Source organism: Charadrius vociferus, unplaced genomic scaffold (assembly GCF_000708025.1).
Source record: "Charadrius vociferus isolate BGI_N301 unplaced genomic scaffold, ASM70802v2 scaffold251, whole genome shotgun sequence".
In the NCBI taxonomy this organism is placed as follows: domain Eukaryota; kingdom Metazoa; phylum Chordata; class Aves; order Charadriiformes; family Charadriidae; genus Charadrius; species Charadrius vociferus.
In genome coordinates, this window is record NW_009646963.1 from 335,867 (window position 1) to 363,540 (window position 27,674).

General features: G+C 44.8%; 1 protein-coding gene across 1 annotated transcript in view; it reads right to left on the bottom strand.

The window, feature by feature from the left end:
• GRIN2B (glutamate receptor, ionotropic, N-methyl D-aspartate 2B) overlaps positions 1-27,674 on the bottom strand; it is a 207,281-nt gene that overhangs the window by 14,250 nt on the left and 165,357 nt on the right. Inside the window, exons 5-9 of the mRNA XM_009895224.1 lie at positions 17,343-17,551; positions 15,456-15,627; positions 14,632-14,785; positions 12,956-13,081; positions 9,726-9,955 (exon numbers count right to left, since the gene is read on the bottom strand). Coding sequence (XP_009893526.1) covers positions 9,726-9,955; positions 12,956-13,081; positions 14,632-14,785; positions 15,456-15,627; positions 17,343-17,551 — 891 coding nt within the window. The remainder of the gene's footprint in view (positions 1-9,725; positions 9,956-12,955; positions 13,082-14,631; positions 14,786-15,455; positions 15,628-17,342; positions 17,552-27,674) is intronic.

Consider the following 27,674-nt stretch of genomic DNA (forward strand, 5'->3'; position numbering starts at 1 on the left):
CATTCCTTGACTTGCCTTTGGTTGGTGGACATGTTCTCCACCTTCACTGTACCAAGAACAATCTGATCAGGACACCAAGATTCTGAGAGAACATCACACTAAAAAATAAACAAAGACAATAAAAGCATTGCTAGTGAGAGTTAATGCTCATTATTACTCTCCTTGGTGCCTCTCTATGTTATGTCCTTTTCCCTCTGTCATTTAGTCTTGTCATCTGCAGCTTGCAAGTTCTTCAAAGCTGTAGCTCTGTCCTGATCTGTATTCAAGTGATGACCAGTTTGTTTCTGGAATGTCACTCATCACTGTCAGCACCATCTTCAGGGCTTTTACTGCATTCTTTTCTTTACCCAGCTTGATCGTGCACTTAGGCACATCCACACAGCTGTGCCCCATCACCTGTCCTGGTAGAGGAAGCACTCTACAGATTCCCAGCATGGAGCCTGCTCTATTGGTGCGTTGGCGCAGGGCACTTTTACATTACTACAATAGCATCCCAGCTAAGAGTGTGCCAGCCCAACAGTGTAGGCAGAAAATCATCCTGCAAACCTGGTACAATATAGCACTGGTACAATAATCTGTGAGGAGAGCAGAATACAAAGACTGTGCTGCTCATTCTTCTATTACTCATGAATCTCTTGTACAGATACTTCTCAAGCTTCATTCCTAAAGCATCCCCTCCCCTCTGCACAGTCACCTCGTTTCAACATTACAAACATTTTTTACTCCCAGGGTGGAAATCACAGCCATTTCTAAGTGACTACAAGTTAAAGTGACTACAAGGTAAAAGGATCCTCCTTTTACCCTAGCTCTGATTTCCTCTTTTCTTCTGCATTCCCTCACAATATCACCCTCCACCTCCTCAGCAGCGGCTGAGACTCCTCACAGCTCAGAATCCAGTCACCACATCAACTCTTCCTGATTGTTTGGCCCAGTTGCAAAAAACAGCCCTAAGATTGCAGTGGCAAACCCACATTTTCTTGTCTTCACCAGTCAAACAATATATGCCTTGATTTATAAACACACACACACACACAAATTAATAAAAATAAAAAGGTAATGAACAGCATCAAATCCAATATAAGTCAGTTTTGGAAGGGCATAAAAATACCTTGTGCTCCCTCAGACTTTGACTTTGTGGTTTATCTTATTATTCAATACCTGGTGATGTTTCAAATTCTCTGGTCTTGCTTTGCATAGTGCTTTCACCCATGAATTCCTCTAGATAAGTCTGAGAAAGGAGTTATCAGTTAGTGCAGCTGACTGCAGCAAAGTTGGCAAAGAATTAGATTGAAGTCACTTTTAAAGGAAGATGTAGGGTGGGTCAGACCCACAAACAAGAAGAAAAATATCTATGAATGTCTGGTGGTAAAACAGGGACACGTGTGGGTCAGGGAAGGGAACATAGCAACCTAGGGACAATGCAGAGGTGAGGGGGGGCAGGTGAAAGCAAAAGAAAGGAGTTCAAATTTAGCAACTTTAAAAATAGTTGCCCTTGTAAAATAACTGAGATGAAAGCAGAGATCCAATTGGTGGAAGAAGCTGCCATCACATGCAGTTATTGCCAGAGCAATGCACACAGTAGGATTGTGCAGCCTCTTTGCAAGCTGGATTGCTATATGCAGACCTGCTCTGTGCTGCTTCTGCAGAGAGCAGAAGACTGAAAACCTTGGGCAGCGCAGCGTCTCCCCAAACAGATGGCTTTTCAGGGATCCCATGTCTCCCACAGCCAGACCTACATGCACATGCTGGTACCGCACTGCCTTTCTGCTGACCCAGGCGTTACAGATACACCAGGCCTGTGGGGCCACTCCAGGATCAGACCATCACATGTGGACAGAGTCCACCCACCACCAACAAACCAGGTGTCTGCTGGGTCTGCCAAGTGTGTGAGCATTATGCAGACTGTACAGCTTCTCCACCTAAAAGATAACACTAAGGCTTTAAAATTTCCTCAGGACACATTTGGCAGGCTATAGGCTTCAAGTCTGTCACACTGTTAGGTGTTCCTCAAGCTTGATCAGAGAACAACATCTGTAGTGGAATCACTGAGCTTCACCAGAGACAAAAGCTCCTTACATAGCCCGAGCGTTAGTAGATGTGGTATCAGATGAGCACAGTAATATCTGTTGCAATTAAGTGGGCTATAGGATCTTAGCTATAGTACACTCAACTTTTGCTTGCGTGCACGTAGAGGATGGAGATCACCAGTTTATCCCAGCATCAGATCATGGCATGTATTCCATCCTTGGAAGCTAAACACAATGGGGAAAAGGCACCTACTGAAGATGCCAGGCAAGCACAAAACAGAAATTAGTGAGGCAGAAAGATGCCAGTTAGTGCATTCATGTTAATATCATTAGAAGCGTAGATGTTCATTCAGAGGAAGAAAATTAACTGATGAAAAAGACCTTGAGAGGAGAGGTATCAGCTAAGTACAGAGGAGTTTGACATCTGCTTTGTTTGCACATCAGACAGCTGGTTAACAAATTATGAAACACTGAGAAATTCAGAGGATGTAGTTTGGTGGGGGAGCAACTCCATTTTTCATCGATTTTCACTAAGAAAGGCAGGTCAGACTCTTGTATCTTCTGAGCGCTAACAGTAGCCAAGCTGCTTCAGCACCGTGTTTGTGGGTACCAACCACTGGGCAGTAGGGTGAACCCCTGTGCAAGTCTGGCAAACTTCCCAAAGACTTCACTGGTACCAGAACTTTCACCCAAGTAATTAGAAAGACCTAGTCATCACATTAGTGCAATTTCTTAAGCACCTCTGTAGGCAGGGAGGCAAAGCAAAAAGCAGGGTACTCAAGGCAGAGCAGCTGGGGCATCCCAGCACCATCCCTGAGGCGGGAGGCAATGCCTTCCTTTAGCCTTCTGAAGAAAGCTATCTCCCATCTGCAAGTGGACAATAGCAGAGGAATGAAAGCTGTAACACTCCTTTGTGCGTTCCAGGGCACTGGGGCAGGTACACCTTGAAGCAAGCAAGCCAGCCTGCTGGGTGACCAAGACTCAGGGGAAGTTTGACCCTGAATAGCCAAAGGCCTGGGAGAAGCAGGGCTCCTTTCCACCAGGTGAAGTAAAAATGCCTGGGAAGACAGAACCTGCCAAATATTTATCCAAATATTTATCAAGTGTATGCATGTACATATAACTTCAAGTGTCATGGTCTCTCAGCACAAGCAATGAAAGGGCGGGGGGGGGGCCTGTTGTATTTTTTTAATCCTGTAGATCTCATCCTCCCATCCCCTCCCCACCAGTGATTCAGCCCTGATCATTCAGATGAAGGAGGCCAGCTCTCATCTCTCAGGCTGCCAAATCCTGGTAGCAGGGCCATTGTCTTTTATTTGACTACAGAGTGCCAAGTACATTTATGGCACCGTATAAATAATAAATAATAAATAAAAATATTCATTGCTTCCCTCTCGGCTGACTTATACTGACGTGAGAAGCAGGACAATCCTTTGCTCCCCCTCCTCCCTCCCCCCCTTACGTAACTCCCCGAAGACGGCTTTTTCCAGACTGCCAAACAATTAGCACAGAAGCAACCAAATTCGCTGAGAGCCTCCAAAGGGTTAGCTCCAAGAGACAGTTGAAAGTGAAAAGGACGAGTCAGTGGTGGCTGAGGCCTGGGAAAGGCCAGGACAGTGCGGCTGGGAGAATGCAAAAGCCGTAAGCTAAGGACCTCACTGTGGATCCATAGCTGACATCGCTCATCCAGCGACTCCCATCTACGCTGCTGGCAAAGCCCAAGGAGTTGCATTTCTCCCTTTCCAGCAAGGATGAATTAAGCCTATGGTCTAACTCTGAGTGTCCCCTCCCCTTGTATCTCACCTGCTTAAGTTCCCAACTAAACTTCATTTTAACTGGCGCTAATCCTGAAGAGCCCCATTACAAGTTTTTACTGCCATTAAATCCCTCCAGATCAACAGAAAAGAGAGAATCCTGAGAGACTGAGTCAAGGCTAAAACATATCGCAGCCTCCTCACCGCTCTGTGCTACACAGCACTGAGCTTAAAAAAAGAGGGAGAATGACAAAGAAAGTAGGACTGAAGCGGTGGGAGAAAAAGCATGCTTGGAAACCCACTGATTTGAAACATTTATAGCCTTAAAACTACTGAATCACTTTTTAGCACACAGGCACAGAGGTTTGTTCCAAGATCTCAGAAAGCATAAAAATCATGCCAATCTGAAGAGTGCAGAATAACTAAACCTGCGATAAATGTACCCATCTACAACTGCAAAAAATTATCTGAGATCATATTTAGGTACACAATAAATGTAAGTCACCAGTTAGAAAGATGCATTACTAACATATGATATGCTGTAGCTACTTTAATAGCTATTTATTAATATGAAGACTTCAGCTTAATACGTAATTACACAGATATATACTGCACTATATAGTATTTGTAAATAGTTCACACCATAGTAACTGATGATTTCCAAAGAGGCACAGAGAAATCATCAGATTTCAAGGCATAAAATTCCAGCTATCAAAGTTCCACACTTCACTATGAACTAATGTTTGTTATATTAAGCACTAGTCAGCATCACTAATGTTATACATAAAGGTCATATTTAAGCAAAAGACTGAACACAGTTCAACTTATCTACAGGAAGATGTCCTCCCAGAGAAGTGCTGTAGAAACAAATTCAACTCTACCCCACGACATACAGTTTAGGGGTTTGGGGACTTCCTTAATTTTGGGGGGTTTGGTCAAGTAAGGTGCATCAGAGCACACATTTTAAAAAAGGTTCTGATTTATCACAAAATAACAGAGTTGGAAGTGGCATGGTCTTACTTCTGTCTAGCTAACTCGTATGTCCACAAAGGTCTCCTAACAATAAAAATCATATAGCTGTTGAAAGGACCACATTTTTTCTGCTTTTGGACACCTTAAAACTTCCTCGGTATCGTGCAGAAATGTGTGAAAGAACAACAAATATTTGTTGATAGTAAATATGCAGTCCTGTGGAATATTTGTACTGCCTTCAAGGCATCCAGTTAGTTAGACAATCTTCCCTTTACAGACCTTACAAGGTGCAAGACTGACTCCCACTTTTGGTCCCCTTGGAAAACTTCTAGCTGACAGATATACCCACTCTGTGGTTTTCCTAGACTTGTCCAGAGCAAGTATTTGTTGTACAAAAGCTGCAAGCTCAGAAAAGCATTTAACTTCAATCATGTGAATAATAGCCCATTGACTTTAATGTCGCCACTCATGAGCGCAAAGTTAAGCACACGCTTAAGTGTTCTGCATATCTGGGATCCTTGTATAATTTAGATTTAATGTGCCGCAGAGTACAATGTGGCAAATAATTCATTTTTCAGTTTCATGGCTAAGCATTTATTACTGCAGAAATACAGCAGATCCTTTTTCGAAGGCTTTTTAGTGAGACTTTTGGTTTGTATCAACCTGAACTGTTTCATTCACCTCAGAATAATGTGTGCGGTTTTGTTTTCCAATTATCTCCTTCTGTCCCTTTCCTTTGTCACAGAAAAAAAATAAAAATCTTTTTTAAAAAAAAAAAAGCGAAAATAAAGTAGGTCAATTTTATGAGTAGTGCCTTTAGAAAATGACAAGGCAAAAATACATGTCAGAAATATCAAACAAAGTATTTTGTTTCACGTATACTTAAACGAGCTACTTTGGCAAATATCAGAATTTCCCTCTGCCTTCTTACGCTCTCCCCAGATTTTTTTTCCAGTAAAAATATTTGCCAGTTTAACTCCAAAAATTATATTTTTTGGGAAAAAAGTATATCTATTGAAAAAAATAGCTGACCCATGCTGCGTAGAAACAGGCCCTTTGTCTCAACATTTCATTAACATCTTAAAAAGCAAATAAGTCAAATACATGTGAAATTTCAGCAATCTATATTAATTTGCAGGCATGCAGAAATCCATTTCTCTCCTTTTTATGTCAATTACAGAATTACCATTTTGATACTTTATTAGTTTCTTTGGCATTTCCAACTAATTTATAGGCATGGATACTATTTTTTTATTATTATTAACCTACTGCATTCTAAATTATTTTATTTAAATGCCCTGCTGGCTGTCCACATTTGCTTTTATTCTATTACTACTGTATATGAATGGAAATTACATATAGCTATTAGATTATTTCACACATTAGTTCATTTTATATAATCGTTCCTGTATTTATTGCCTTCGTTAGGCTGAAATACCGCAGGCACTTGTTTCTCTAATGTGTCTGAAGCTCTCCCGTTATTGGAAATTGGGTTATATCTCCTGATTACAGTCAGATGAAATCCAGACCCAGGAGCCGACTGCAGTATTCTGCGACAGGCCATCTTACCAGCAGGGCTTTCACAGGGGGTCGGAGCCGTAGCAGCCCCCCACGTGGACCACAGACGGATGCAGCCCGGTGGCACATGCAAGGATGCTCTGGCTGGGCTCGCTGGTGCTGCTGCCGAGGGGCAGAACTCCGGCTGAGGAGCTGACCTGGCCAGCACAGCTCTACCCCTGCCAGGACCACATCCAACCGCTCTGCTGCCCGAGGCGGGCTGGCGGAGGTGGTGGGTGCTGGTTTGGCATCTGTGCAGGAGGAGAGCGGATCGGCAGGCTGTGAGCTGCACGGAGCTGGAAGGGAGATGCTGTCAGAGCAGGTCTTTGCCTGCAGGGCTCACAGGGCCAGTGCTGCTCTCAGGGAGGAGCAGGTTTCTCCTCCCGCAAACTGGCCACGGCTGCACCAGCGTTAAGAGCCGCAGCTTGACGTACAATTTAGGAGCTGCAAGGGTTAACATGGGGGAATTAACCACCATTCTGAGGTGGGCTCTTGGGTCAGCTCTGGCACCAGTTTTGGGCCAGTTGAGCACAAAGGGGTGGCACTCAGCAGAGTGAGCATCACCTGGGCCAGAGAGAGAGCAGCAGAGGTCACTAAGCTCAGGACAGGGAGCCTCCAGCAACCCTCAGCCCAACTACCCTGGCACAGAGGTATCTCCTCCAGCCTAGCTCAGACAGGCCCGCTCAAGCATCCACAGAGCACAGCAGGGGCATGACGTTAGTCACTGTCTTACATGTCATGAGGAAGTAAATTCTGGGGCTCAGCCAAGACACCATCCAAATCCTTAGACAGCTGGAGCATTTCAGCCCAATTTTCTGGGGAAGCGACAGGTCGGCGGCCTTAGGCACCACTCAGAGCGGCTCTTCCCAGGCAAGGCCCAAGGAAGAGGGTCCAAGGAGACCCTCAGGGTGTCTCTTGCAGGGTGTAGCCAGCCTGACCTTGACAAGCTTTCCCCAGCCAGGCACTGTAATGGATTTTGTGAGTGCATCTGGCATTTTGGCTGCTGTACAGTGCCAGTGGGACACCTTCCCCAGGTACTGTCATGCTACAAAGACATTTGTAAGCAGATCTGGGTCTAGGCAAGTAGGAACAATATTCCTTAAAATAACTAGCCCTTTGCCTGTCAGCTTGGATTACAATCTCTGCTCACTCCTTCTGCTGGACACAGCTGCCCTTGACAGCTGATGTAGCAGGCCAGGAGGTTGATGTGCCTCGCTTCTGCTGTGGACACCAGATCACACTTTGGAGATAAAAGAGACCGGAAGCTATAGTCATTCCTCTTGGCCACCTGGATTTGGTCAGTGACTGCCTCCTTTGAAAGTCTGAACCAGCTAATTTAAGGAGGAAGAGCACAGCATACCTCCATCTCCCCTGCATTCATGCCAAGCAGTGCATTGAGGGGGTGAGTGAATTGCAAGCAGTATGGGGGCTTTGGAAGAGGGAAAAGAGGAGATTCAAGAGACTGAATTCCTCCCAAACCAGGGCATCTTGAAGCAGTGTGACAGATGCCTGGATGGCTGCTTTCAAATTCTGCAGGGCCCACTGCATGTCCAGAGAGTGGAAATCCATGAGCCCAGGAGATCAAGCTCATTCACTCACATCTTTTGGATGGAGATATTCCCACCTGTCTTTATTCTCCAGAGGCAGCAGTTGGCCTTCAGCTTTTACCAGCCAGTTTTCATCTGATTCCAGATGCTCTGGTAGATCATCATTTTATCCAAATGTTGCACTTGCAGTAGCAGCTGTGTTTGAGGCATACCGCAAGGATCTGAGTATGTACTGTGGCCTTTCTCTTCCCCAAGAAAAAAAGCACACATGCTTTAGGGTAACAAAAGCAAACACAGGTATGAGAAGTAGAAGAAAATGACCTCAATCCAATACACACAGACAGCCCTCCACTGAAATCGACTAAAATACTCCCAGAGACCTGTATCCAAAGGCTCTGTGAAGCTCCAGGAGTTACCGTTTTCAATTGATATTTCATGCACATATCTCTGCAGGTATGAAGAATATTTTGAAAAACATGAGAATGAAAGCGTGGCTCTCTCCATGAGCCTAGGCACAGCCTGAAACAATATATCACAAGTATGAACTGTCCCATTTAGCTCAGACAGTTGAAAACCTAATGATGACAAACTAATGTTAACGCTGATAGGGCTGGCTGCTTTTGAACAGTGCCTTTCAGTCTGAGGCAGTCCACAGCTTCTAAGGAGTCTCTGCAACAACCTCCACCTGGCAGAAAAGCATCCTCCCTCCCACCCCCTCCTCAGCACAGCACACTGCAAATGTGGAGACAGCATGAAACAAATTGAGGTTGAAATTAAAACAAATAACAGGAGCACTTCTGCAAGGATTGTATTATTCTGTGTCATATTTCATTCCAGGAAAAAACAACAAAAGGGGAAAAAAAACTCTTGAAAATTAATCCACCACAGAATTTCCAGCCTGCTGCACAGGACACTGTATGCACAGGGGACCTGGCCACAATTTATTTCTAGACTATCGTGGAGGACACAAGAGACAGTAACTATAACCAGTCTAGCAGGAGCAAACTGACACTTGCAGTCCTCTTCTTACAGCTATCCCCAATAGCAGTGTGTGCCACCTATTGCTATTTGGTTGCCCTACAATGGCATGATGCCTTAAGCAGCCCCAGTGATTGAGTAACAAATTCAGCAGGGGCAATCGAGCCTCACAACACTCAATTCCTTGTGAGTAACCTCGCCACAAAACAAAAATAAAACAGTGTGCAAAGCTTCAGACCCTCATGAACCAAACAGTGCTACCCTGCATGCATGAGCAATCTCCTCAAAATTCTCAGTGTGCAGAGCCCAGTGAAAGCACATGCTCTGCAAAGACAAAATGCAGCACATGTAAACAAGGCAGTGAAACACGCTCTGAACAGGAAACAATTTCTCGTGCTAAGCTCACAAAGACCTCGAAAAAAATGACAGTATAACTCCAAACGCAAGCAATAGTAAGTCATCCAAGCCATGCTGATTTACCCTCAGGGCAGAACTTGTCCCCATAATAAACTAACAGATCATATTTGCTAGCGTAATGGCCAGCGTTCACACACAAATTATTTCATCCTGAAAAAACAGGTTACAGCCATTATACACATTGTCTCCAAAGCTCAATTAATTCATTTCTTGCTGACAATCAAGGTGTGGTTTGGGAACATGCAAGAAAGCACAGTCCAGTTCTGTTTCTAATTCAATCCTGAAGTGCTTAAAACGTGTAAAAATGCAACTGAACACAAACAAAGAGCAACTGTGCTATTTAAACTAGGGACTAAAGCTACGATACGGCTCTCAAAAAACCTGAACACTTCCCCAGTAAAAGCAAAGAAGAGAGGGTAGAGCAGCCTCTTCTGTGGAAAAAGCTGCTTTGGGGGTTTGGGTAGATCCATTACCTTTTTGTCGCTCAAGCCAGACACCTGGTCCACGTATTCCTCTTGGATCATGAAGGCAGCCAGGTTGGCAGTGTAGCTGGCCAGAAAGATGACAGCGAAGAAGGCCCACACCGACACCATGATCTTGCTAGTGGTACCCTTGGGATTCTGCACTGGCACAGAGTTGTTGAACACCAGCCCCCACAGCAACCAAATAGCTTTGCCAATGGTGAAAGAGGGACCTCCGGGCTCTGGAGTGATTGAGAAACATGACCCCACAGTGAGCATCTCAGAGCAAGTGGTATGCATTTCTATTCACATACGTATCTTGACTTCAGAGTTAAGAGCAGTATTTATTCCTACATGAGATGAATGTCCGCAGCTGCGCTCCCCTGTGTTCATGGCACCACGTGTCAGCAAAGTGCAACCCTGAAGAATGATTTTTTTAAAGTGTCCTCAGGCTTCCATATTTATTCTGTCTCAAAGATTTCCGCTGAAACCTTATACCAGAGCTTTTTTTAGTATCTGATTGGAGTATCTAAAAGCCCAAACATTCCATTTTGGTCTGAGTGTTGTCACCAGAAATAGAGTTTGCTCAGAAAAATTCTATCCTTGTTTCTACTTATTCAACAGTGATGATGTCCTTGAACTCCCAGCATACACCTATGCAAAACATGGCTTTCACTGTACTTGTACATGTGCAAGGAAGAGCATCATCTGAAATAACAGGGCTCTACAAATACCTCTGCAAGAGGGTTTCATTGCCCAGTCTGCTGAAGACACACAAGCTAGAGAAGAACATAGCTCCCTCTCCCCACGTTCTGGGTCTAAGGTACATAACAGTGACATATACTGTGGTCTATCTCAGGAAAGTTAGCAGCTCTGCCCCAGACAGTCCAGGAGCAAATCCAGTGTTTTAAAAGCTGCTATTTTCCCCTTACTCACTTTTCATCATGGAAGCTCACTCATACCCCAAAAGCCACATGTGCTCACAAAGAACTACGCCTGAAAACTTGTGAAATCCTGCATGACTCCCAGCAGTCTCATATCCCTGGCATATGCTGATTCCATTAGTGGGAACCCAAACCAAAATTTTGCTCAACTTGAGCATAGGAGGAGCCATCAGGGAGACTGCAGGTGCAATTACTCCAAGGATCCTGCTTCAGACACCAGACACTTCTTAGGATGAGAGCCTTCTGGCACAGTTCAAGGGTCTGTCACTTTTCCAATGGTGCCAACCTGGCTCTGCAACTTTTTGGGTTAGCATCCCATGTTTTATCTCCTCCCTCGGGTAGGCTGACCGATGCCTGCTGCTGCTGCCTGTGGTTAAGGCTGGCTTCAGCAGAAGAACAAAAAGGAAGAAAGTTCTGACACTCCTCTCCAAACCCCTGAGCAGGGAATAGTGCTTTCATCTGAAAGCACTAACTGTGTTACTCTAAATACAACTGAAAGGTGAAAGGGGCTCATTTTGCACCCTAGGAACTGCACACCAAATTCAGAGCAGAATCATCACCTGCAAAAACTGGAGCCTCTAGATGCCAGGGAGACAAAGTTGCTATAAGAAACATAGTTTGGCCATCCTTGTCTTTTTACATACTGGAATGGTAGTTTTATATCCCTCTCTACCTAATAAGCTTAAGATACACAGGTGCAAGACCTGCAAATCATTGGTGGGAACTGTAAGGTGTAAGGATATCTTGAGAAGTTCCCTTCTAAAGCCTTCCTCTCTCCATAGATCATCCCATGTGCTTTCAGAGTTACTTTGTCAGCCACAAACCAAGACAGCAATGGGAGCCTCCAGTCCAAACCAGGGACCCGGAATCTTTCTGAGGTCTCCAAATTTGAGTGCCCTAACAACAACCCAACATCATTTAGGGGCTAGAGCAGGGCATGCCCACCTGACCCTGGAGAGAAAATCTTGGTGTGGGTAAAGAGAAAATGCAGATGTGGAAGGCAAGTGTATACTGTTGTAGACTAGTTCAAATGCAGCCAGTAACATTACTGGCAAGTAACATTAGCCAGAGTGTTCATTACCAAACAAGAACTGCAGTCTCTGCAGCAAATTTCTACATCTTCACGTTATATCTGTCAGGGATAACATCGGCCTGATCATGTAGTACTGTTCATAATCACTCAGAAATATTGATACTTGCAGCTGCAGTTCAGCTAACCTAACTCCACAACTGCACATTTGTACTAAGAACTGCTTCCAGTTACACATCGATATTAATATCCCTCAAGAGACTCACAGGTTTAACAGTATTTACTTGTGTCCGCAGATCTATGTGGTTATGATCAGTTGCCATAAAGGACCTCCACAGCTCCATGTTAAGAGAGTTCTCCACTTCCATATATGTGGTTCTGTCTGCATTCTCATTAATACTTTTTTTTTTTTTTCACTCCTTTCTAATTTGATGACATAAATTCACTCAAAGCACTAGATTGGGGAGCAAATGAGTGCATTTTCCAATAACTGTCTCTCTCCCACTATTCTGAATGGACCAATAAACCCAGAAAGGTTTGAAAGGCTGATTCATCAGGGGGTGAAGGTATGGAGATGACAGAAGGATTAACTTGCTAATTGTCTTCATGCCAATAAGGAAAAAAAGGCTTTCTCTTAGGCTGTCTGTCCATCCTCTCTTTAACTTATCAGTCTGTCTTCTGAAACTCAGAACCACAGAGACAGGTCATTCACTTGTTCCCATCTTTCCTGCTGCCCTTGCAAAATAGTCGATCACCTACTCCCAGGAAAATGAGCTTCCCACTTTCTCAGTCGGCCTTAGCAAGCCCGAGAGCCAAGTTGGGGAGGGACATGCCCAGGTGACAGATGTGGAGTCTGAAGGACATAGCACTATGCTGGGAGCGGCTTGATCTCTGGGGAGACGTAGAACTGAAGGATGGATTGACAGTGCTGAGTGCTCTGATTGCCTCAGAGAGCGCAGCACCGTGGGCACTGCCAGCACCGGTTACCAGGACCCATTTTCCCTCAATGAGAAATAAGTTGGAGCTGGTGCGAGCTTTAGAGATGAAAGGCGACACAGCTCTGTCTCCCGAGCCAAGCAAATTATCCATTATACACATCTGCTCTCTTCTGAGCCTTTTTTCCACCTCCATCTCTGCCCTCTTTTAGTCTGAACACAGAGCTCAGAGAGGACTAGATCTGTATCATGTTCAAAGCAAGGGAAACACCCCAACAAAGGAGCCAGGACTGGAAGCGAGAGAGGATCGTGGTAAGGAAGGACTCCCCTTACCTCTGCCATCAGCAAGGCACCGATTATAGCCCACAGGGCTGAAGTACTCAAAGACGAAGACGGCCACCGCAGAGATGATAAGCAGCATCACAAACATCATCACCCATACATCAGCACTGAAAGGCTCTGGAGAGGAAGAAAATAACACAATGAAAGATCTGATACACCACCTCACCCCTCCCTCACCTTCTTTGTACTCCAGAGCATGCCAGTGAGAGTGTGGGGCAAAGTGGGCTGGCGAAAAACAGAAGTTACAACAAAGCCTTCCACCCAAGTCTGAAAAACTTCTTGAATTGGGAAAAGTGTAGTTTCTGTCTCTGTAATGACTGCATTCCATCTTACTGTTACATTTGTGACACATGGCTCCATCTGGAACTACATGCAGCCATTGTGGCATGCATTGATAATATAAAATGCATTGATAAAAGATTGTTCCCAGGAAGTCCTCCAGCACCATCTGGAGAGAGTGGGGAAAATCAAGCAGAACTGGCAGAGTTTCAGACAAGCATCCAACTTTCAAGATGCTATTGAGCCAAAGACCATCTCCAAATTTCTGAGGTTCAGCCATAATGATAGTATTTTTTTCAGTTATTCCATTCCTGTAGCAATGGGAACGCTGGTTCATTCTAGAAATTTTAGCATTCATATTCTGCAAGTCTTTAATCTCTGCCAGGTTTTCTCCTCCAAGCCTGAACAAATAAAGATGGGACCAAAACAGATCAAAGAAACTTAGAATTTTGCTCAAGACTATAGCCAATATTGCAACCTCAGTTAAACTGCAATTTAAGATTTTGGAATTAACTTTATCGTTGCTTTTACATACTCCAGCAATATTGGTGGACTTGGGTAAAAGCAAAATCGCCTGAAGAGTGAGTAGTCATGAAACTCCTACTTAAAGAAGTTTGGAAAAATTTCTTTACCCATACCAAATTATTTCTGTTTGTAAATGTTCTCAGGATGCTGGCAGAGAGCAGACAGTAATTATATAACTCATATACTGTGCTTGCTGCATCATAAAGCATTTTATAAAGCCAAACAGTAGACACTAGGAAGGCATGAATGTCTTGGGGAAATGCAGTATCATTTCTACGTTCTCTGGTCATCCTCCACCACCAAAGTACATTAGAAATCACTTTATTGGAAGTCACAGTGTCAGCCCAGAACTGATGGCTCAACTATTCTTGAAAAGCTCTATTAGATCTCTAACTTCTACCAGTTGCTCTGTCAAGGGAGGGTCAAGTTAACACTTTCTTTACAAATAAAGTCTCTCAGAGTGCAACAATTTATTGCTAATTGTTATTACTAAGTACTATGGCATACCAGCTATAAGTTTTGAATCAATTTTTCTTCTGGCCTAAACTCCTTGAACATCCTATTAGTTGAGTCACTGGGAAAACACATGCTGCAGAGTAGGTGACAACTCTGAGTGAGCGCACTTTGCTGGGATTAGACATACAATTGCTGAGAAATGCCTTGGAACTCCTGGGCAGTGCCTGTTTGCATTTGCCTGGATTTTGCTTGCTTGGGATTTAGAACTAAACCATCATAGTTTATTTTTATATACCTGTCCCACAGGTACTCCCAAGAAGGAACTTTCAGGCTAAGAATCACAAGCAACCTTCACCTAGTTTTTCATGAGCACTGGGTGAAGTTTTAATTTTAGATTAAAATGATACCTAAGAAGGCAGAAGGTGAGACAGTTCCATTGCTACGTGACACCATGACACTGATTCCCGTCTCAATGAAGGGCACAGAGAAATCCACCACTTCTGAACGCTCCTCATTAATGGTGAGGGATCCCACAGCCATATAGGCCCGTTTGGTGACGACCTGGAGGAAGGAAAGGAAGAGATCACACACAGACCTGAGGCACCTCTCAAGCACCACAGCCAAGCCCCTTCTCACCTTCCTGCCTTTCCACACAGTGCTTTTACTACTGTAATCCCATTCCCTATATTGTTTCTATCGTCTCTCCTTTCTAATCTTTCATCAGGACACCTTCTTCTTTCAGGAAATCTATAGACATTAATCTTCCCCTCAAAGCTGGTATGTGTATAAAAAATAAATCCGCAGAGGTCTTAGGATAAACACATCATCCACTGAAAAGACGTCTTATCTCATTTTTCTGTCCTTGCTTTCTCCTCCCTCTAACACTGCAAAGTCTTATTTCATTCTTTATGCACCTTATATACGACGTAAGCATAATCTAGGTTGCAGCCTCTCTGGTGCATGGATATCACCCTCTTTCTTTGACTGTGAAGGCCAAATTTGTGACACTATAGAGAATAATAATTAATCATCAAACAGGAAAGGTAGTAATGGTCAGAGTGTCAGAGCAGATTAATTCACCTGGTGCCCAGAAAGAATCCAGGCCAACCATTTTTATAGAGCCACCTCTGTCTGTGCCCTGGAAGGGGAGCCAATAACGATGGGAGACCAGACCTGACCCATGTCACCCAGCCCAGGGGTGAAGCCCACCATGCCCTCGTTTGCTGCTGACCTCTCCAATCATTCCATTCCACGTCCCATTGATCTTTTTTCCGTGCTTGCCATTAGTCACCAAGTAGAGGTCATAGGTGAACTTGACAGACTTTGAGATTTTCTTGAGAATGTCAATGCAGAACCCCTTGCAACATTTCTTCATGTAATCTGGCTCCTCATCGGTTTTGTTCCTGAATCGTCAAAACAATAGTGGGTTAAAAGACTGGGGAAAACTCCCTTAATTCCCTTCTATTGTCATTATGCACTCCCCCTCCCACAGTATAATGTGGAGAATTTCACTTGTGCTATCTGTGCTGGAGGGTGAAGGGACACATTACAATGATTTGCCCGAAGGGGCCAGTCATGAATGGACACAGGCCAGGTTGGGCAAATGGAGGTGACTATTCACAGAATTCACAGAATTGTTAGGGTTGGAAGGGACCTCTGGAGATCATCTAGTCCAACCCTCCTGCCAGAGCAGGGTCACCTACAGCACGTTACACAGGACAGCGTCCAGGCGGGTTTTGAATGTCTCCAGAGTGGGAGACTCCACCACCTCTCTGGGCAGCCTGTTCCAGTGCTCCACTACCCTCAAAGTAAAGAAGTTCCTTCTCATGTTAAGATGGAACTTCCTATGTTCAAGTTTATGCCCATTACCCCTCGTCCTATCACTGGGCACCACTGTCCCCCCTCAATCTTCTTTTCTCTAGACTAAAGAGACCCAAGTCCCTCAGCCTTTCCTCATAAGAAAGGTGCTCCAGTCCCCTAATCATCTTTGTTGCCCTTTGCTGGACCCTCTCCAGCAGTTCCCTGTCTTTCTTGAACTGGGGAGCCCAGAACTGGACACAGTACTCCAGATGCGGTCTCACCAGGGCAGAGTAGAGGGGGAGGATGACCTCCCTCGACCTGCTGGCCACACTCTTCTTGATGCACCCCAGGATGCCATTCGCCTTCTTGGCCGCCAGGGCACATTGCTGGCTCATGGTCATCCTGTTGTCCACCAGGACTCCCAGGTCCCTCTCCACAGAGCTGCTCTCCAGGAGGTCAGCCCCCAACCTGTACTGGTGCATGGGGTTATTCCTCCCCAGATGCAGTACCCTACACTTGCCCTTGTTGAATTTCATCAGGTTTCTCTCTGCCCAACTCTTCAGCCTGTCCAGGTCTCGCTGTATGGTGGCACAGCCTTCTGGCGTGTCAGCCACTCCTCCCAGTTTTGTGTCATCAGCAAACTTGCTGATGGTACACTCTATCCCTTCATCCAGATCATTGATGAATATGTTGAACAAAACTGGGCCCAGTACTGACCCCTGAGGGACACCACTTGTTACTAACCTCCAACTAGACTCTGCGCCACTAACCACAACCCTCTGAGCTCTATCTGTAAGCCAGTTCTCAATCCACCTCACTGTCCATTCATCTAAGCCACACTTCCTAAGCTTTCCTGTGAGGATGATGTGGGAGACAGTGTCGAAAGCCTTGCCAAAGTCAAGGTAGACAACATCCACTGCCCTCCCCTCATCCACCCATCTAGTTACTTTGTCATAGAAGGCTATCAGATTAGTCAGACATGACTTCCCCTTGGTGAATCCATGTTGACTACTTCTGATAATCTTCTTTTCATCCAGGTGCTTTGAGATGACTCCCAGAACAAGCTGCTCCATCATCTTCCCAGGGATGGAGGTGAGGCTGACCGGCCTGTAGTTTCCCGGGTCATCCTTCCTGCCCTTTTTGAAGACTGGAGTGACATTGGCTATCCTACAGTCCTCAGGCACCTCACCTGTCCTCCAGGACCTTTTTTTATTCTAAAAAGGATTATCGGGATATGATGGTATTGGCCTCACAGACTCTCTACATTCTGCTGAGAAGGCACAGCCCAATAGGAGGAGAAAAATCCAGGGGTTCATACTCAGTCACTATGCGTTTTTGGCACGGGACTGTGTTCCTCATGCAGGTGCCACTTAGGGGGTCCACATTTTCCACAATGACGAACGGTGCCTCTTCCAAGGTCACAATACTCAGGTGATCGTCCTCACGTTCCTCAGAGTCAGGATACAGCTCAAAGCGGGGCCACACGTAATACTTCATCTGCAACTTTTTTTCCTTCCATTTCCCCACCTGAGGAGACACAAACCACAGAAGATAGACTTCTAGCTGCCCCATCCCTCTGCATCAAGCACAGTTCCTGCAGGCCTGGGCAGGAAGACCCCTCTGGAGTACCCAAGCTCATGGCTCTTACAAGGTGAGGACATTTCTGGGGAGAAGGCTCTGAGTAAGTGGGTTCAAACCAGGGGGAAGTGGAGAACAAGAAAGATGTCTGGGTTGTCTGATCTCTGTGATGGTCTCACTCTCTGGGAAAGTAAGCGGATGACCTGGGGGATACCATCACCATGGTCAAACAGATATGATGTCTTTCAACTTTCTCAGCAAACAGGAACAGAGCCTGACTCTTGAAATGTTGACTTCAGCTGACTAACCGCAATAAAAATGTTTTTTTTCCTGCTAAAAAAGAGAAATATACACAAATGTTGAAACAAATGTCATTTTGAAACAGAGAAATTGAAATACTTCACTTGAAAAAGTCAAAAAATAACTTCTTTATTTTTTCAAAATTTTGTCTTCATTTGTGTTCAGTGAAATTCATCAAACATATTAATTTTAGCCAAACTTGGTTTTGTCCAGAAATAACTCCTTCTTCTGGGAAAAGGTTGCCCATTCCTGTCATGACTGAGTTATTCCAAGAGACAGGCAACTGAAAAGGGGTATGTTCTACAGTTTCAGGAGTGTCTTCACAGGAGAAGAACATAGACAGAGGAGCTTGGTAACAGTAGTTCTTGCTATCCCCTGCTAAGGCCTTACTGAAATACCTGCTCTTGTCCTTTCACAATGACTTGGTTACGTACCTTAGCTGGAAACAAGGAATTGCTCTGTGTTTCTGACACATGAAAAATAAAATCAAAAAGCATATATGATTTTTCAATCTTGCTATTTTTCCATAAGGATATTTTGCAATTTTAGATCTTTACATTTCCTATTTCTTAAGCAAGCAGAGATCATATCTTCAGCAGTCAGAAAAGGGGAGTAGGGCTCAGTTGCCTTATACCTGCTGCCACAAATAAGAGTTGTTTTGAAGCCACTCCAGTCCCTGAAGAGATGATACATTTAGCACACCCACTGCCCATGGTAGACTATTCCTTGCAAAAATTCCAGGCAAAGAAAAAACCTGAACATCAACTATGCTTTCAACTATCAAAGTCTTGCCTTTGTTCTCAATTCCACCCATTACAGTTGACACTAATTAGCACCTTGGCTGGCAGCTGAAGCTGAGAGGGCAAGAAACTAACTGGGCTTTAGAAAGAACTTTCCTGCACAATCCTCAAAGAAAGCCCTCCAGGCCAGGGCTGAGACATGTTCACTTGATGGCAGAGGCAGTGTGGGTGTGTGAGAAGCTTGCACGACTGCTCTTAGCGGTGTACCTGCTTGGTGGGTAAACAGAAAAGCTTCATTCCACTGCAGTCCAACACCCCTCCCACCACCCCCAAATTTCAGTCATTTATTTATTTAAATGACAGGATGGGAGGGAGAAGCACTTATTAGAGGCTCATTAGGTGCCAGCAGTTATTCTGTGAAACTCAAAGCCCAGCTGGGGTTTGGCATTTGAGAGCAGCTAGAATTCACATAAAACACTTGTCACCTTCAAAACAAACAAACAAATGCTTCATCTGGCCATGAAAGAAAAATCCACACTGGTGTTTGTGGAGAGAGAAGAAAGGCAGAAGAAATCACCCAGAGACAGCAGCCTCCCCGTCCATCCCTGCAGCATGAACAGAGCACCCCTGTGAGGGCAAGGCAGTGGGTTTTGTAAGAAGGGGGTGAAGTAGCTAGGCAGCTGGTCTTAACTTCCAAGGGGCCTTTACAACCAGCAGATGGCAAAAAATGCCAAGGAGAGCTTGCCCCTGATGTTCACTCCACCCATGAAGTCACACTGCTTGGACCAGCAAGCAGGGTACACAGCTTTTTATTTATTTTTTTTTTTTTGCTTATTCAGTGGGCAGGTAGGAGTTGTTTTGATTTTTAAATACATTTTGAACAGCAGCTGAAAGCTGGCAGACTGGGAACCCCAGGAACTGGTGGCCCTTTTTGTCCACAAAAGACAGGTAGTGTTGTCTAGGGCAGCAGATGGTCCGTACTCATGCTAATGTCTAAGCCTGGATGTGGAGAGTGCATTTCTAAGGGAATAAACAGCATGTACTCACATGCTCACCCAGAGTCTGCTCAGCCCTGGACTTCCACTCGTTGACCAAGCAGGTCAATTTATCATCATCTGAGCCAGAGATTTCTGCAGTGCAACCTTAGCCCTCAAGTAACTGAGCTCAAACACCCAAAACCAGTTCAGTGAAGCCACCAGACAAGCAGAATAACTGCTCACACGGGGCTCAGTAGGGACCAGTGATTAAGATGCTGCACAGAACAGCCCAGACTTCAGCTCAGTAACATTTACTTATCATAGAAATAAGTGGTTGATGAAAGAGACATCTTGCAGTATCTCAGCAGCACTTAGATATCACAGTAATAGGCATGATATAAACCCCTAAGTGATAAATTAGATCAGATAGGCAAACCCAACTCGTAATTACCCAGAAGTTCTCTGGGACAGAAAGGGGAGTTCATGAGGCTGTGTGCCAGGCACGTTTCACAGTGTTGTACTACACAGACAACATTGTGAAATTAGGATAACAATGACAATCTTGCCACAGCCTCCTGTGTGTTGAAGCGCCTAACCTGCAAATACAGTAGTACACGTCCTTTGCTTATTATCCCAATAAAATCATTCTAAATTGTCCAAAAAGGAGGAAAAACAGGTTGTAAGGGAATGTTCTGACCTAAATTTTCAGATTAACTATGAAGTGTCTCAAGAATACATGCAAATATTACGTTTCATTGCTAAGTTGAACAATCAGGCATGCCATATACCTGAAAACACATACAGATATGAATAATGGAAGCCAGAAAAGCTTTGTGAATTAAGAGGCAGCACATTTCTTTACATGCCCGTGCATGCAAGGGTCAAATGTGTATGCATGTAGTTAAAGAAGAGCAGGCTTAAGCAACATGTGGGCAAGGACAGTAAGGATAATAAGAAACATCACATGTGCAGAGGATGGAGACTATGCAAGAGAAAGAAAATACAAATGTGCATCGTATTCTAGATAATCTGCCATGAGAGGGAAGGAGCAATTCACTGTGGGGACAGAGGTTAGCCACAACAGAATTAAATGTCACAGATTTGTCCAGGTAATGATGCCTGCTCTTAAAGAATATAACCTGCCAAGCTGTGCAGAGCAGAGCAAGGCACTTCTGAAGTCTCAGGGTATTTGGTATTAACAGCTTGTGAACTGTTATTACTTAGGTTTTGCTCAGTGCTCGCCTCAGCAAAAAGAGGAAAAATAAACCATCCCAGGCATCCTACATATTTGTCACCCTGGAGTTTCGAGACCCACTGGGCGTTCTCCGATCAGTCTAGTCATCCAAACTCCCACCAGGAGCCCAGAAGGGTCACAGAATCAGCAAAAGTAAGGATGCTAGGGATCTTTAAAGCCGCCTTTCTAACCATATTCTCCAATCCCTCGGTATGTTTCAGTATGCCAGAGCTGGGCTCCTAAGAGCCAGAATTTCACCTTAACTTCCCCTTGCTCTGCCTGTATCACATCTGATCTTATTAAGAAAGGAAAGTCACTTTGGTTTGTGGATGAATTTGGAGGTGTGGCGGGAGGGGAGCAGCTAACTTTTACCTTAAATACAAGATCCCACTTTGGATAACAAGCTGTTGGAAGTAGAAGTCCAATACATTTGCAAAGAAAGAAAGTGAGAACTATCGTAGAACAAAAAGTCCATCATATATGCTATTGGTTTGCCTAAGTATATAAGCTACTCCATGCAGACAAAAGGTAAGATTGCCTATGCAAGGGGAAAATAAGCGAGAGCCTTCCGAAAGCCTTCCAGCAGGCTGGCAAATTGCCTTAACCGCGGTATAATGTAGCCAGAATAAAAGTGCTCTGCAGTATGTCAATGCGCATCTTTAATGAAAGGTGTACCATATTAGTTCCCTGAAACTAATTCTTAACAGAGGCTTTCCTCTCCTCCTAAAGGAAACTAAGGCTTGTAACAGCCATTTGTGGCGGATGTTTGTCTAACCTGTCCTTACACTGACAGAGAGCCCACAGTCTCCATGGGCAGTCTATTCCAGTGCCTAACTATCCTTCCCTTTAAAAAGGGTTTTTTTTTCCTGATGTCTAACCTAAATTTTCTTGTTGCAATTTATACCAGGAGAGTATGTTTCCTTATTCTTCTACATGTGCTCTTTTCATTGTTATCAGGCCAGTAAGATATTTATAACACAGAGGAGTCGGTAATCTTACTCAGTGGTTATCTTCTATGCCACATTGGTAAAAGCAACCACCCATTCAAACAACCAGCATCCAGTCTCACCATTTACAAAACCTTTACCCAGATGGGTAGTACAGACAAGTACAAGCTACTTCCATGAACTTCCAAAATTGCCTGTTCCATGTAGGGCAGAAGCCAATCTCTGAGCTCCTCCTAGTGTGCCAAGGCAGGACTTCGAAACACAAGAGCATCTGGAGAAACGTCTAACTAATGTCAACAGATGGAAAAACAAAACCTCCTAGAAATTTGGCTTTCAAGGACCACGCAGCAGAATACAATTCTGGATAAAACCAGAAATGTTATACATTTTTTAGGCAAGATGCTCAGAGGCATTGCATTTATATTTGGGGTGAAGGTTCAGGGGAAAGCCTGAACCTTCAGGTGCTTATTTTTCAACCGGCCACAGAAGAACTACTTCTGGGAAAACTCTTATAATAGTTTTTATTTCATTCAGGCTTGCATTTGAAGCATGCCTCGCACCACTCTCTTCTTCTCTCACTTCCTGCCATTCCTGGTATAGAAGAAATATAAAAGGAACAAAAGGGATTTGGTTTCATTTACAGAATAAAAGAAGGACCATTCCCAGCTCACTTAGGACTTGAATTTCTTTCTGCATTTCCTCAAAACTTCAGTGTTTCCTCCCTTCTTCCCCCCCCCCCGCCCCCCGAAGCTGAGGGGATCATTCATTCCAGTGAGGAAGCACTAAGGCAACAACACAGAGCATGGATTAGAGGGCAGAAATTCCCTATTCCACCAAGGATCTCTGGAATCTGATCTGCACCCTCGTGCCTCCACTCCACATTGAGTAAAATGGAGATAATGGTATGTTTTCACTTCTGGGATGCACTGGGCAGACAAATACAGAAAAGGCCGTCAGGCTCACAAATCACATGGAAATGAGGAGACACACACGTGTGTTTAGAGCTAGATGAGGGAACAAATATCGCATGTACCTGTGGATGGTGTAAATGTGAAAACTTTCCGTCTTTTATCTTTACTGTCATATAGTTAACTGGGAAAAGCTTATGTAACTTTTACACCTGATTTTAATACGCGAAAAAGGGAAGATCAAATATAGAAAAGGTAAAGGTAGGATGTTGGGCAGCAGGCAGAAAATAGCAGTGTTATTGGTAACACAGCTGATGGAAAAGCATACCTAACCCCTCTGGGAAGCGGGGAGAGTCCAGGGAGAAATAAGAGTCTTGTCAGTACAATTTGTACAGATCCTGAATGAGGACATGGGAAAACCAGAACAACTGGGCAGGACCTGAGAAGGGCTACTGTAGGAATAATAGAAACACCATAGAAATAGCAATTATAACTGGGACACTGCCAACGGAAGTAAGCACTACTCAGGGTACATAAAAGTAAAGGTAAACCTGGGAGATGCTGTCGTAACCGTAATGCTGCAGTAGACTGTGAAGAAATAAATCATGCATAAATAAAGTGGAATCATCTGGGACTGAGATAGTTTTTGGAAGGCTGGTGCAAGATATTCCACCAGGACTGAACTACAGAGATCTACTGTAGCTCCACAGGCTTGGCTTTCAGTCTGGATAGAGATGTCATTATTGTTATTAAAGATAAATTATATCAGGAACTAAGTCATTATGGGACACTTTAGCTTTGTAGAGATAAGGTGGAGAACAAATGCAAATTTTAACAGCAGCACCCTGATGTCTTTTCTTCTGGATCTGATAGTTGACACATTTCTTCACCCCAAAATTGCTCAACAGGCAATCGGTCATGTTGTTTTACACTCAGTTTGGGCAAAGCAGCGAGGAAACTTACAGAAAAGCTAGTTATCAGAAATAACCTTGGATTGAGCGATTAGGGGAACAGAGAGCCTGCCTTAAAGGAGGAGATTAAAAAGTTTGTTTAACCTAGATAAATGAAAGCCAAGAGGGGATATGACTGCTCTGTATAAATAAAGGGGGGACAGATACACAAGGGAGGAAGTAAAGGTTTTTTTAAGCAGAAAAACAATGTTGGTACAAGAACAACTGGCTGTGAGGAAACTTGCCTTGAAAATAAAATGGATTTTAACTATCAGAGGAGGGAAGTTCTGGAACAGCTGCCCAAAAGGACCTATGAAAACAACTAAAATGGGGATGAGAAGCATAACTGGTTTGTATAGGGCTATATGATGTTGCTGCCTAGAGCAGCAGGGTTGGAACCAGATGAGCCTTTCCAGTCCAGTGGCCCAAAGTAAGCAGAAGCAAGAGGAGGAATTCATAGAATCACAGAAGGGTTAGAGTTGGAAGGGACCTTAAACATCATGTAGTTCCAACCCCCCTTCCAGGGGCAGGGACACCTTCCACTAGACCAGGTTGCTCAAAGCCCCATCCAGCCTGGCCTTGAACACTTCCAGGGATGGGGCATCTACAGTTTCCCTGAGCAACTTGTTCCAGTGTCTCACCAACTTCAGTATAAAGAATTTCTTCCTGATAGCTAATTGAAATCTACCCTCTTTCAGTTTAAAACTGTTACTCCTGATCCTATCACTACACTCCCTGATAAAGAGTCCCTCCCCATCTTTCCTGTAGGCCCCCTTTAGGTACTGGAAGGCCACTATAAGGTCTCCCCAGAGCCTTCTTTTCTCAAGGCCAAATACCCCCAACTCCCTCAGCCTGTCTTCATAGGAGGGGTGCCCCAGCCCTCTGACCATCTTCATGGCCCTCCTCTGTGGAAAACCTTTTCTCCTTAACTTTTCAGCCTGCAGATGTCAAAACCCAGTCTTTATTACTATATCTCTGTCCCCCAGCTAACCCATGTAAACAGAAAGGCTCGTTATTGATATCTCCACTTCCTGAGCTCATACTTCCCTCATTCAGCAGCAAAACCTTCTCCCGTGCCCTGAGAACAGAACATTCCTCTTAGCCTTCACCCAATCTGGTTAAGTCATGACTCTCGTACTTACAGTGCTGACATCACAGCCATTACAAAATGTGTAATTCCTGTGATGCTGCAGGTCTGTGTCCTCGCATAGGCTGGTCTACAGCAGGTGGAGAAGAGATGCCACGGAGAGCTAAAATCTCCTGTTTACAGACACTTAAGGTGATTAATTAGCCACATCAGCCAAAGCAGACAAGAAATGGTTGTGAATGCTCCACATGCAAAATTAATTAACACAAAAACAACACTCCTTCCTGAACCTCAAGTTCACCTTCCACAACCACCTGGGGAAGGCTGCTTTCTTCCTTGCACCTGCAGAAGCAGGAATTGCTTCTAATAGCCTTTCAATTAAACATGTAGGCTGCAGGAGATGGTGGAATTTTCTTCCCTCTATATTTATACAGCACCTACCATATGCCAGAGAGAGGCTTGGCTTAGAATACAGACAGTGTGAAGTACTTGCTCTTGCTTTACAACTCATTCTGGGAATAAAAGCTCTTTGCAGAAACACAGTCCCCCAGCTCACTGAGGTCTGGCATTTACACAGCTCCTGCCATTTTTGCTGAAACATTTCTTTCCTCATGCATTTATATGCTTTTTGCAATTGCTGAGGTCCTGTCCCCTGCCGTGATTAGCCTGAGAAGGTTAATGAGATATACTTTGAGTGCTTCTGACTTCTGCAAAGTCAGTGAACTATAGAGCTCCACTGGTGTCACAGAAAGGTCAGAGCTGTGAGAATGCCAAGGTGTTTGCATTGGTAAATCATTCCTCCAAACCAGAAGGTACCAAGAGATCACTACAGGCATAAAACCAGCCAGGATCACCTGATAGCTCCCTCTGGGAGACGGTGGTATTCTTGGTGGTAGTGGTAACTTGGTAGCCCAGGAAGTAGTTCATTCAGGCAAGGCTGGCTCATGCAAGAGCAGCGTGGTTTCCAGGGGAACATATTTGTTCAAGGTCCTTAGTGCTACCTGATGTACACATGACCGTGATTTATGGAAATGCAGACTGCAATCAGCACAGGCATAATTATCAGACATGAGGGGAGAGGTTAGAGGAAGCTGTTCATGGCAGAGTGGGCTGTGATCTGAGCAGGCTGGAGGGTGGAACTCAGCAAAGCCATAGCTTCCAGGGGGGACAAATCAGGTGTTAAGATTTTGGAAGAAGGTTTAAAAAAAAAAAAAGTATATCTTAACAAACACTGCAGACCAACTGTACCATCCAGCATAACCCACCTCCAGCTAACAGGCAGTGACAGCACCTGACTCAGCCTGTTACTTCAATAATGTTGCATCCTCAGAGCCATCATGCCCTTATGAAATGACTCTGTGTGAGGAGAGGGGAGCTTAATACAATGTCTTAAACTCCAGCAACATCAGTCTATTCTGATTCTGGTCTGGGAAATAGTATCTAAAACTACAGAACTTATACTGCCCCTATCCTTGCTCATCTAGGATGAAAGAAGCTTTCACCTTGAGCATCTCTACTGCTCTCCTCTGCAGAACCATGGGGCAGGGGAAAAGGTAGGACGACTACTGGTAAGACTGTATGTTTTCTGTCACAGGGGGTTCAGGATTCACAAAGGTTTAAATAAAAATGTATTTTTATGTGCATTTAAAGGCATCTAAATGCTTTATTAAAGCATTTCACCATCTCTAGGAGTGCATCCGCATTGTGCAGGTGTGTGTCTGCATCCAGTACGTGTCCATGCATGTAATGCCCTATCTAATGATTTTTCCCCTTGGCTTTCCCTGTTGAGTGCCGGGCTTGGGTTTGCATTTTGCTGAGCTTCCATTTCTTTCACTCAGACCTTTTTTTCCCCCTAAAACATGTTACACAGAGGGAGGGATGGGCGTGCCAATTCACACCGCAGTCTGGGAGGTGGTTTAGAGCTTTGGCTGTAAGTGGGTCCTGTACATCGGTGTACAAAACCCCGACGTGTGTTCCCCTGTGCAGTGATACCTACTCTTTACACAGAGCGAATATCTCTCCTAGCATCTCTTGGGACCTGAGGCTGAAGGAATGTTTTAAAATGCAGATCCAGAGGAAGGCCAAAACATTTTTCTTTTGCTGAGAAAAGCTAAATGTTGAAGCAGGCCCCGGCAAGGTTAGGAGAGGAGGCAACATAAAGAGAGAGAGGGGGTGGGTTGCCTAATCCTCACTGTTTTCCGAGCTGTGCAAGCAAGACCAAAGGCGCTGCTTTGAAAAGCATCTCTGAGAATATCAGAGAGATCCTTTAACTTTCACCAGGGGGGTGTTGCAGCAGGTCAAACACCTCCCCATCCTGAACACACCATCCAGAGCCCCTGCCCTCCTTACGGCAGACCCGCATTGCCCCCATGCAGAGATGCGCGCCTGCCAAGAGAGGCACTGGCAGGCACGGCCGCATGCACACCCCTCCGCAGAGACATGCAGTGTGCTCAGCTCTTCTCTTGCTGGTGAAAAGGGGAGGAACGTGCCTCCTCCGGAGGAATTACTGCACATGTGGGGAGCAAGATTTCAGGGAAGGCAGTTACAGAGCTGCACGCCTCTGTTCCTTTCCTCTGCCACCACTGAGAGCCCTGGGCAGGTGATTGCAAATGCTGTCCTCGCCCGTTGCACACCCTTTGTCTGGATCTTGGCCCTGGATTCACACTGCCATAGCCACAGCCAGCCCCTCCACCTCCACACCTTCAGGGTGCATGTCTGAATGGCCCTCCCTGCAACCTGGTACATGACCGGGGGAGGGGGCTTGTGCACTGCACCGGCGCCGTCCCAAGGGATAGCCAACCGAGCTACTGCTCCAACTTGTCACCAGATCTCCAAACTGAGTAGAAACACCAGATCTGCTCTGCACCCTGGTTCTCTGCCAGGTCTCTTCACTCAGCTTTGCAAAGGGGCCAGATGGTGAGCAAGGCTG